The sequence below is a fragment of the Mus musculus genome, chromosome 4 (genome assembly GCF_000001635.26).
Source record: "Mus musculus strain C57BL/6J chromosome 4, GRCm38.p6 C57BL/6J".
In the NCBI taxonomy this organism is placed as follows: Eukaryota; Metazoa; Chordata; class Mammalia; order Rodentia; family Muridae; genus Mus; species Mus musculus.
In genome coordinates, this window is record NC_000070.6 from 18,779,457 (window position 1) to 18,791,469 (window position 12,013).

The 12,013-nt window shown below is 32.8% G+C and overlaps 1 protein-coding gene across 1 annotated transcript in view; it reads right to left on the minus strand.

Moving 5' to 3' along the window:
* Cnbd1 (cyclic nucleotide binding domain containing 1) overlaps positions 1 to 12,013 on the minus strand; it is a 354,571-nt gene that overhangs the window by 11,477 nt on the left and 331,081 nt on the right. Inside the window, exon 12 of the mRNA NM_001371269.1 lies at positions 6,251 to 6,310. Coding sequence (NP_001358198.1) covers positions 6,251 to 6,310 — 60 coding nt within the window. The remainder of the gene's footprint in view (positions 1 to 6,250; positions 6,311 to 12,013) is intronic.

The window sequence follows — 12,013 nt, forward strand, 5'->3', positions numbered from 1 at the left end:
TTCATCCTCTCTGGAAATAGCCTGAGGAAATCATCCAAGTAACTCTATATTCACCTAGCTGATAGGAGCGTTAAGCCACCAAAAATATGTTTAGACTTCTGTAAATAAAAGGAAAACCTAGAAAATTGCAAGTATTCAGAAAAAATTTTAATTATGTAATGCAAGCATTCATAATTAAAAGTCCCACCTAAAGCTATATAATAGCCAGATGATTTCAAATTTAAGTATTTCCATATGAAAAAATAAAATAAGGACTGAAGATGTCACTTAATGGTAGATGCCTGACTCGAGTATGAATTTTATCCCTAGCATCATAACAAACAAAAAAGAAAGCAGACGAAAGTAACTAGCAAATGCAGAAAATAAAAGACAATAACTTTAAGAACAACTTAAATTTCCATATAGATTTTATATTCAAATGTTCAAAAATGTTTTAATTGGGGCATATATAATATAGTCATCATATAATATATAAAACAAACAAAATAATCTTTGACGATTACCTAAAAGTAACTAAGAATATTATAATTAGTCCTAAACACATAAATGCAAATTCAGTGAATTTCAAAGGAAAAGATGTTTGATGAGTCTATAGTCACTGGCACATACAAATTATCTTATGCCCACTTCTCTCTTTACAAAATGTTTATAGCAAATCTCACAGTTCTATTAATCTAGTTATTATTACAAGTGATGGTTACTTTTAATTCAGCTCACCAAAATCTAGATTTATCTAGGATGGAGTCTCATGTATTTCTTAACCAGTTTGGCTTGTAAAACTTTTGTGGAGAGTTTTGTTGGTTACTTCAATTGTAGTGGAAGAGCTAACCTGAGTGTACACAGCATGATTCAAAGGACTAGGCTATGCAATTTATGGAGAGAGGTGCTGGACACCAGCAAGTATGTTGGTATCTATTGCTACCTACTAACTGTAGCTAAATCATGGACCTTTCAATTTTTCTAATTCCTGAAACCTTGAAATCCCTTTATTGCTAGACTTTAATCTGGACTTGTGAGCTAAGTCATTTTCTCTTAATTTGCTTTTTATCAAGTTATTTTGTCACAGCAATAGAAATGAAGCTAAGATATTATACATATATAATTTTTATATTTTTCATGACTCATTAGGGAGCGCCAGATCTATGCCTATGAATAGTTGCAAGCCACAGTGCACTGTGTAATTAAAAAGAAAAAAAATAGTTATTTGTAAAATTTCCCTTTTCAACAGGAAGTGATAGTCAATTTGTGAATTAGACATGGGTTCACTTTAAGCATATGAAAGTCTGCTTATATTGGACAAATATCTGAAAAGTGATTACAAGGAGCTCAATTTCCTAGAGTCCAGTGGGACGAACAAAATGACAATTATTCTTAATCTGAGACAATGTTTTCACAAAATATGGAAGGTCTCATGTGTTGTTCACATCCACAATCTCAGGTCTTGGAGGTGGAGGTAGGACAATGAAGAACTTAAAGCCATATCCATATAAATAGAAAGTTTTCTAAGTGGGATCCTCTCTCTCAAAGAAAGCACAAACCAACCAATTGAGTATAAAATCTTAAGGAACAGTTTAAAAGGAAAATTATAAAGCAAACCTTTACTGCAGATGAAGTCATAGAATTTAATTAATTCATAACTTTTATTTCTTTTCACAGTATTTTAGTAGGAGGAAAGAGTAAAATTTATTATTAAAGACAATAGTTGGTATACTGGAAAATGGCTGAGTTCATATTGTGATTATTTAAAATATTTTTCTAGTAAAAGTAAAGGATTCAAAACTAAGTTTGAGGCCAATTTGATGACTAATTGTAATCAGTCCCAAATCATTCAAAATTTTATTCTCACTTGGGAAGTAGACAGTGGACCCAGATACAGTATTTTGTTGTCTCTTTGATTCTTCTAAAATCAGAATTAACTAACAGAAAACATGCTTGAAACATACCATATAGAACATGATGGTTGTAGGTATGTATCTGTGGCAATTGATGAGAATACAGTGTCAAAATGGATTTGTTGTTATTCTTCTCTTTCCCATTCTACAATACACTCTATTTCACTTATGGAGCAGAGCCTGAGGTATGAGGTCAATTAATACACCACTGTGGGACATAATAACTAAAATTTAATTTAGTCATCTCATGTTAATCTCTGAGAATCCAGAGGAGAAAACAACATAATTAAAGGGGAGTAGAATAATAGGATTTATGGGGAAACAGAAGGAGCTAGTGAAATATAGCCTCAAGAAAAGACACATAAAAAATACTTAATTTCCTTTTTTAATCCTTAAAGGTGGGGAAAGTGTGGGTTGGTGGGGGAGCACCCTCATAGAGGCAAAGGTGAGGGAGGAGAGGGATGTGCGGGATGGGGGTCTTGTTGAGGGGTAACTGGGAAGTAGAATATCATTAGAGATATAAACATATAGAATAATTAATAAAAAATTTAAAAGTGAGTATAATAGAGGAATATCTGAGCTGAGAAACTAATATGAATTTTAATACAGATATAACAGCAACAAAAATATATGTACAATTAGGGTATTCAATAGTCAACATTTATTACACATTTTTTTGTAGAATTTTCTATCTTGGCCTCAGGAATCTCAGAAACTAATAATTTATATTGGCAATAAATGACTGAGGTTTTTTCTTTTCTTAGTTTGCTCTCTATGGTATATTTTAAGGTGTTGAGTTGTATGTTTATAGCTCAAATTTGAGATATGGGATACACTGAAGCTAGTCTGTCTTTTTTTTTTAATGTTATAAGAATATCAGCATTCTTAGATTAATTTGAGATCCTTATTAAGTGTAAACATTGATTAAAATAAACCTAACAAGCTGTCGTAGACACCATTAATCATTTAATTCACAAGAAATAAGCTACCACAATTTCATCACTGTAACTCTTTTCTAATCCATAAAACTAATTAATTCATGAAATTATCAGTTTTAGATAAGAGCTAAGACCATGATTATCACAAAAATAAATATAATGTCTGTGATCTATTTATATGAAAATGCCTAAAATGATTTAAAAAAAATAGGAAATGTAGTTTGAAAACAGCTTTCACAATTATTTTACTTGTGCTTTTATTTCACTATATTTTACGCTAAATGCATTTTTCATTTTTACAACTCTCCTTAAGTTCATGTTACTCTTATTATTCATTATTAATGACCAGATTGTTTTTTAATTCCACTTGTATGACAAACTGTCAAAAGCATTGTGACATTTTAAGGTTATAAAGCTAAGGTTGTATGAAAGCATTAGAAAACTGATTCAAAGTACCCTTTCTAATCCTTTTCTCAAGTATACAATTTTCCTGATGTAGCCAATGCTATGCTATTTCGCATAGGCATTATTCACAAGTACCTGCAGATATCCTTACAAGAAGAAAGAAAGATATGTGTCATAATATGTTAGAATAACAATAATTCACCACTTATTTATAATTTAAAATTATATAATTAAAAATACAAATTATGTACAACTTATGTTCAGCAAGAATGGATTATCAATGGGACACATGGGTAATTAGGGAAATTTTTCATATACTGGGTGTTATGTTTCCAAGAAAGTTTGGGGTCAGCAATTGGTTGATAAGTCAATGGAAAACACGAGGACAAAGGGAAAATAGCATTTTGAAATGTAAGGACTGGCGCAAAAGCTCAGCTTGGAGAGGCCATGGGGAGAATTTGTGAGCTACTGGGTTAAGTCTCTAGCTGTGTGGGGGGAGGAGCCAAAGAGGTGCAAACAGCATCATGATAAGTAAAAGGAATCGCAGTAACCCACATATTTGTGGAGTTCAGAACTGCTTAGAATAGCAAGGAAATTCAAATAGAGTCAGGCAGTTAGAACAGTCAGTTACATATACAGCTGGTATGTAATATCCGTGTAAATAGTCAAGAACTTTTAAAAATCAATGATTATTCCTTTGAAATTTACCTGAGAAGACAGAGTAAGACTATGAGAAGTACTCTATGGAAGTGTAAAGAATGTTTTGTTTGTTGATAAGGATACTGAGATGTATTAGACCCTAACTTACTAAGTGGTTTTCTTTTATTATATGTAAAAAATGTTAAGCAAGCATTTTGCTTCTCCTGAGAAAGTGTCTGCTTCCTTCCTCTAGTCCTGTTGGGATGACTTTTCATGTTCACATCAGTTACTCTATCATGCAGACAATTTAAAGCTAATAACATTACAAGATATGAAAAAGCAGAGTCATGCTCGAGACTTTAGTGCTGTGACAAGATATTTTGCCCATTTCCCCACAACAAGACTCTGCTGGTAACTTGAAATTGGCTACGATGATAGTTTTGTACTAAGAAAAATTTGCAAGTGCTATAAGTATAGTTTTTTGTGGGTAGGTGGTTTGTTAAAAATATTTGGTATTATGAACAATTATGCCTCTTCATATTTTTTCCCAAATGAATATTTTGCTCCTGTTTTTGGTGAATTAAACAAGTAAGTTGTCTGAAGAGAACTGGTCATGCTTAAGGCTGCAAGCTAGAAAGTCTGAGCATAAACACATATTTACAAGACAGTTCAGGTAAAGATCCCGTAAGTGAGAAAACTAGCTCTTCTTGTTGCTGAATACTAGTTTCATAGATAAATAAGTCTGGGCAGGGAGGCTTGGGAGAAATAAAATGACCACAGAACAGTTGTAATCGAATCAATGAGATTTGGCCTTTTTTCAGTAAAATGGAGAAACACTGAAAGGTTTGTTTTATTTATCTTACTTAATAGGAGTAAATTGAGCAAATGTTATTTTAGAAACAATCATAACATAAAAGGAAATATTCTTAAGAGTGTATTAAGCCTTCATATTTTAATAACCTTAGTATATCACTGAAAAATACAGGTCTCACCTGGGGCTCAAGCAGAACTCACTGATCAATGAAAATATAAGCTAGTTCATAAGAACCATCTTAAAATGATGCAGAATAAGAGATTAAAGTCAAGAGTAATCATAGTTCTGCCAAAACTGAGTGTTGGTGATGGCCTGAGAGGTGGGGTTTTCACAGAGGCCCTTGTCCAACTTTTTGTTTCACTGTTTTTTCTCATAAAAGAAACAACTGTTTGGAAACTTGTCTTGACATATTCCTTAAGCAATGGACCTCAAACATAAATTGGTGAAATGAATGTGAGTCTAAAATAGTCATTCTGCCACTAAGCTGGGGTTCCAGGGACAGAGCTGATAATTGAGCCATTAAAAACCCCTTTCTGCGAAATAATCAAGAATCTGAAGGGAGTATGTTTTTAACAGGTCTCTCCTATATACTGAAAACAAAACAAAACAAAAGAAAACAAAACAAAAAAACCCAAAACTCTCGGGTATACTAAGTACCCACTTTACTCCTGAACTGTAATCCTATCCTGAAATCATTGTTGAAAAACATAAAAACATGCTGTTTGAAAATCACTTGTCACCATATTTGCTTCCTATTCATGATGAGTAATTTCACACTATGTCACGTGTTGAGAATTAAAATAATCTAAAATACAATTCAGTTTATTAAATATTTCCACTATATTCTTTAAATTTTTTTACATGTATTGAAAGTATCTTTCTCAGGAGTGTCATAAAATATTCAAGTGGTGACCTTCTTTCCCCCACCCAAAAATGAATATGTATACAAATGAGACATTGAATTATTTTTCCACTTTGTTAATCTCAAAGAAATTATGGGATATGTGATGGTTAAGGTAGCAAAGAGGATAAAGTTAACAACAAGAATTACTCTGGAAATTTTCCAAGTCATGCAAAATTAATGTTGCTCCAATAGCAATGCTTACATGAATATTTTTTCATGTGATGTTTATATGGAAAATTGGAAATGGTTTCATCCTCATTATTTCTAAGTTCTAGTGACCAATAAATTAAGGAAGAGAACAATTTCGAGTTACAACAGAACTGTCTGATGTATCTGGTTTCTTAACACCTTTAGCCCTTATTTTCCTATAAAATATTCAGTCAGCTTTTATACTTAAAGCAGAGGAAATGGGTAAGACATTTAAATTGCTTAGCAATTGAGAAATATGTAAGTCATTTGGCCCTGCTAATTTGTTACAGTTATTTTGTCTTAAGCATAAAAATTAAATATATTATCTTTGTAAACATTTGTGCATACATTCATTATAATGAGGATATCTTCCTTGGTATATCTATTTCTTAAATTTGCTGAAATTAGTCTGCATTCAGAAAAGAAATTAGTTGTACTTCACATTTTGTTGGTGCATACAGTATCATACCTTGAAATATTTCCATTCTTTTGCTTGTACACTCTTTATGTATTCACTTTTTACGTCTTCCTAGAAGAAAATATAGGATTCATGTAAGTATGTAATAGTTTTGATTAGTATCTGCTATGTATCCAACACATAATTTACAATTAAAGAAGACTTTGACAACACATAACCATGAGCACCTAGAATAGCCTCTAGTTTAACAGGCACAAAATTAAAACAAGTGGGCAAGCTTCTTTTATTATTCCCTAACAAATCATAGGATTGGACCTTGAAAGACACATGCCTGCTAGAAGTATAATTTATTAGAATTTACCAGCAATAATTACTATATGAATGAATTTATCACAAATTTGTAAATGAGAATACATATATCCTAGACTGTCTCATATATTTGACAATTTCAGACTTATATACAGTGTTCATATTCAACTCCCATTACCCTATTTTAACCCCATCCCACATCTTATTCCTGTCTCTTTCACAACTAGTTCTAGTTGTCCTCTCATTTTCATCTTTCTCTCATGAGTGTGTGTGTGTGTTTGTGTGTGTGTGTGTGTGTGTGTGTGTGTGTGTGTGTGTGTTGTGTATATCCTAGGCCCAATGACACTAATTAGGGTTGTTAGTAGATACATTCAAGAAAGTTCCTTGCTGGAGCATGGGAAAATTATGCCTGCTACAACACATACATGTCCTTAAATTTTTAAGTACCGTCTTCTCAGTTCATATACTAATGACCAGGACTGGCGATTGATTAGCATATTAATAAAACCAATAAAGTTAGTACAGAAAACCTTGACAACACATAACCACATATAGCCATAAAAAGCGCAAATCACTTTATCAGGCACAAAGAGAAGGAAAAAATATGATGGTGTTGATGTTGGCTAACATCTTGGTGAGGTCTTCCTTGTGGAATACTTTTTCTCCTGCTCTCAGCATTCATCAGCAGTCTGTATTTCTTAGTCTATGGTTGAGACCTCATGTTCTTTCCCCCTTACATGGTAGCATATCTATTGGTTACACTCTGGTTCAAGTCTTGTTCAGGCAGAAATATTAATGACACTGCATGGATAGCTTCCTTAACATTTCTAGGATATGCAAGTTCACAGGAAACCTCCTATTCTGGTTCTTACAGTCCTTCTGACCTCTTTGCTGCTATAACCCTTGAGTTTAAGTTATGGTCTCTGATAGCTACCAGAATTTTGTTTTTAGAGTAACCCTGCCCAGATATTATACTTATGAACTACAATAACAACCAGCATGGTGCAATTTTTTTTTTCTGACAGCAAAAGGGACATACATATCTGTTTGTAACCAACAACTCATTAATTGGAATTAGACCCTACTCAGAGAGAGAGAGAGAGAGAGAGAGAGAGAGAGAGAGAGAGAGAGCATGTCTGGTACTAAAAAATCTATCTAATCACCTGGATCTAGTGAGGGAATGGATTTCAGAGGAGAATCTACGACTGTTACTTCACTGAAATGAATTATTAGTTAACATTCTAAATATTTATTCCTATACTCACAGGTAAGTATAGATCTTGACCATCATCAGAGAAACATCTTGCAACAGACAAAGGTCATTACAGAAAAACCACAAGTGGCTGGTCAGTGGTGGCGCACACCTTTAATCCCAGCATTTGGGAGGCAGAGGCAGGTGGATTTCTGAGTTCAAGACCAGCCTGGTCTACAGAGTTAGTTCCAGGACAGCCAGGGCTATACAGAGAAACCCTGTCTTGAAAATCCCCCCCAAAAAAGAAAAGCCACAAGTGACAAAAATACAAGAAAAAGTGATAGTTGGATGCCTAGTCACAAACAATATATCTACCTGGAAGTCCCTTCAAACATTTTCAATATTAATAAGGTGACAACCTAATAAATTATAAGGCAATTATGTTATTTATATCTTCTATTATAATATATTTTCTAAGATGATTTGTATATTGTATATAATACTATTATTATTCCATTTCTTCTGTTAATTTTTCTCTTGGACCATAATGACCTTAAAATTAAATCAATGAGCATATTAAGGGAATATGGCTATCTATATATGGTGATTTGATGTTTGCACAATTTTATATAATATTTAAAAATCACTGTTTTGTTCATGATTTACATACTTTTAAGTTATAAAATAAATACCAGAATTTTGCTTTATAATGATTTTATTTCTGTTATGTTTTAAAAATACTTTATTAGACATATGAGAATATAAACATTTCTTAAACAGGAAAAGCTTGTTCCATTCAACTATTCAAAACAGTCTGTCACACAGCTTTGGGTCACTCAACATTAACATAATTCAAATGTAAGTTATAAAATATACCATACATAATTTATCCTCTGAAACTCAAGTCTCCTGGGTAGTATATTTTCATTTGTCCAATATAATTAGCTAATTATTTGTAAATGCCAATAAAATTGAATACATTAATAGGTAATTCATAAATATGACTCATTTTAATAAGTGTTAGTGAACATAATCAATATTAAATATAATTTAAAAATTAATTAATAGATATAGAATTACCCTATTTTATTCACTACATATTTTACTTTGATGGTCAGAAAATGAAGGAATCACAAAGATTTCTGGGTAAAAAATGTTGTGCAGAAATATTTAGTCTTTATTTGGATAGGAGATGTTTGGCAACCTCTTCTGAAATGATGCCTGTAGTAATAATTCTCAGCATGAAGCAAACTTTGAATTAATTATGGTGGATATGGCTTTCCTGACATTATTTCTCATACAAGGATTGTGTTCTGCCTTACTTCACATTGTGGAATAACTAATGACCCCACTCACTTTTTGGCAGTCCAGTGAAATCACAAAACAGATGTTCAATATTAGCAGATGTCCAAGGTGACACACTAAACATATGCAGCAGTGGAAATCCTAGATGCCCTGGCTTGTGTGAGAAGAGCTGGCTGCACACCCAGGGTCTACACTCAGCAGTGTCTGCTGAGAGTAGGATTTCATTCATGTATTAGATAATGATATCCTCCCACACTGTAACCATTCACCATGCCAAAATCACTTTCTTCCAAGAAAATGAGGGTAATGATAACCACAAATTTTAAACCCCTAAGTTTTCATTTTTTTATAGTATTTTTACAGAAATTAACAAATATGGGTCAGGAGTTTAGCTCAGTGAGAACCCTTATTTATCATTCAAAAGTCTCTGGTTAAATTCTGAACATTGTAACAGCAATTATAACAACAGCATCAACAACAATAATAAAAATATAAGAATAACAAAGTAACTAAATGATTATATTTTAAAAAGTTATCTTTATCATCAGAATAAATTATTTCAAGGGAACATGTATGTGATTTTATACATTTGAGTATGGATATGCATACTAACGAAAAAAGACTATATTGAGGAAGAATGAACACAGGATAAGTTATAGGGATGAGAGGGAAGGAAAAACATTTTAAAAACTACACTTATATATGAACTCCTCTAAAATAAACAAGCAAATAATATATGAGCAAACATAAAATGCTTTTATGTTTATAGCATTCTAAATTCTAAAACTAAAATAACAGAGAAGGAGAAACTCATGACATAAACAGCTAAACAGAAGTATTCACTTGGCTTATAATTAAGAATAGCTCATCACTGCAGGACAATTTTCTTTAAAATATAGCTTGGTTTTCATAAAGTATATTCTGCTTACTGTTTCCCTTTCTCCAAGACGGGAGACAGCAAGGATACAAGGCCATTGATACACAACAAGACTGACAAAAATATGAACTCACAGGACTGTGAGTGTGAGGACAGGGCCTGCACAGGTCTAAGCCAGATGGACGTTCAGTGCTAAGTGCAGAAATAGACCCCCCCCCATCCCTGACCTAAAAGCTATCTCCAACTGAAAACCACTCACAAAGGAAGAAATAACTGTCTCCTTCAAAGTCTCACTAGATGCACAAACCATATTCCAGGCAATTTAAGGTGGCAAGAAGTTGAAACAGCTAATCACATTACATCTGCCCCAGGAGCACAGAGTAGTGAATTAATACATGCATAGTGCTGTTCCTCTACATTCCTTTTTTTCATTCAGTCTGAGGCCTGGTCTGGTGAAGTGATGCTGCCAACATATAGCATGATCTTTCTACCCCAACTAAGCCAATTCATACAATCCCTAAGTGGCAAAAAAAAAACAAAAAAAACAAAAAAAAAAAAAAAAAAAAACCAAACAAACAAAAAAAAAAAAACAGCCTAATCAAAACAATTCATTGGGACTCCCTCTCCCTTCTAGATGGTGAATACTAACCACCACCATTATGCTTACTTGATTTACATTTATATTTTTTTCTGTGTAGTAAAGATAGTGATAGAAGTTTATTAGTTTTGCAGAAATATTTAGTTATCAAGAATGCTATTTTCTCATTGAGTTGAATGCAATATTACATAAACTTTGCTGAGTTTTACATATGTACGTTTTTAGGTTTAGTTTACAATGTAGGTAAGCTTACTGTTGCCTGTGTATATGGTATTCATTTAGCTTTATAATAAGTCTTGAAATTACAGGCAAAATCTACTTGTCCTTTCCCAGGCTTTCTTTTCTTTTTATAAAGCATACTTATTTCCACTTGAATTTTAGAACAATCTACTTCCTTATTTTTATAGCTGTTTCCAGTATAGGATTGGCTGTGTTTTCTAAGTAAAGAATATGACAAATTTTATAGATCCTTAACCATTACAAAAGTGGAGAAGAACCCAGGACACCACTAAAATCATTGTTTGACAAAATAGTGAAACACAAACAGACTTTAACCTTTAAAACACGAGGAAAGTTTATTTTCCAAATACTACACCCTTTTGAAACTTGAAAGGAGTTTTTTCATATTAGTTACATACCAATCTGTTGTGCTAGGAGTATATATAGAGTAAAATATAATTGTTTTCATTTCCCTTGCATTTGCAATGAAACACTGAGTATATTTTATACAGATATATTCACGTATAAAATAAATAAAATTATTGTATTTTAAGAGCTGTGTCTCTAGTTGCATATGTAGCAGAGGATGGCCTAGTCGGCCACCAATGGGAGGAGAGGCCCTTGGCCTTGTGAAGATCATATGACCCAGTACAGGGGAATGCCAGGGCCAGGATGATGGAGTTGGTGGGTTGGAAGGCAGGGTGGAGGGGAGGGTATAGGGGACTTTCTTGGGATGGGATAGCATTTGAAATGTAAATGAAGAAAATATCTAATTAAAACAAAAAGAAAGTTTAACTCTCAAACTTCCCTGTTTTTAAAAATCCTTTTTCTTTGCTTTTCTTACACCCACTGGGTTATTACCTTTCACTCTTTCTAATCCCCTATCCCTCTTTTATGCTAATGGAGCTGTTATTGTTGAGCAACCTCGCTAGTTTATAAGACTAAAACTAAATTTTATTTCACTGTATTCAATAGATTACAAAGTGGAAATAAAGCAAAATGGAAAGTATGATGGTATTAGAAAAGTTAAAGCTGATTGAAAGATTTTCAATATCCATTTCATATGTACACAGCAGGAGGCCATGCAGCATTTAGAGTCTTTATGACTAATGTGATCTCCTACTAATAACTTTTAAAATCCATCTCTTTCCATTTAGCCCTTGTTAATTCAACTCTCACTACTTTAGCATTATTTCTAGTCCTTAAATTTTTATTACCATGTTCTACTTACTGGAATGTGAGACTTTGGCTATAAATTATCTCCAGAATACCCTCCTCTAAATTTCCTGTTCAGTTCCTTCAAGTGTTTGCTCC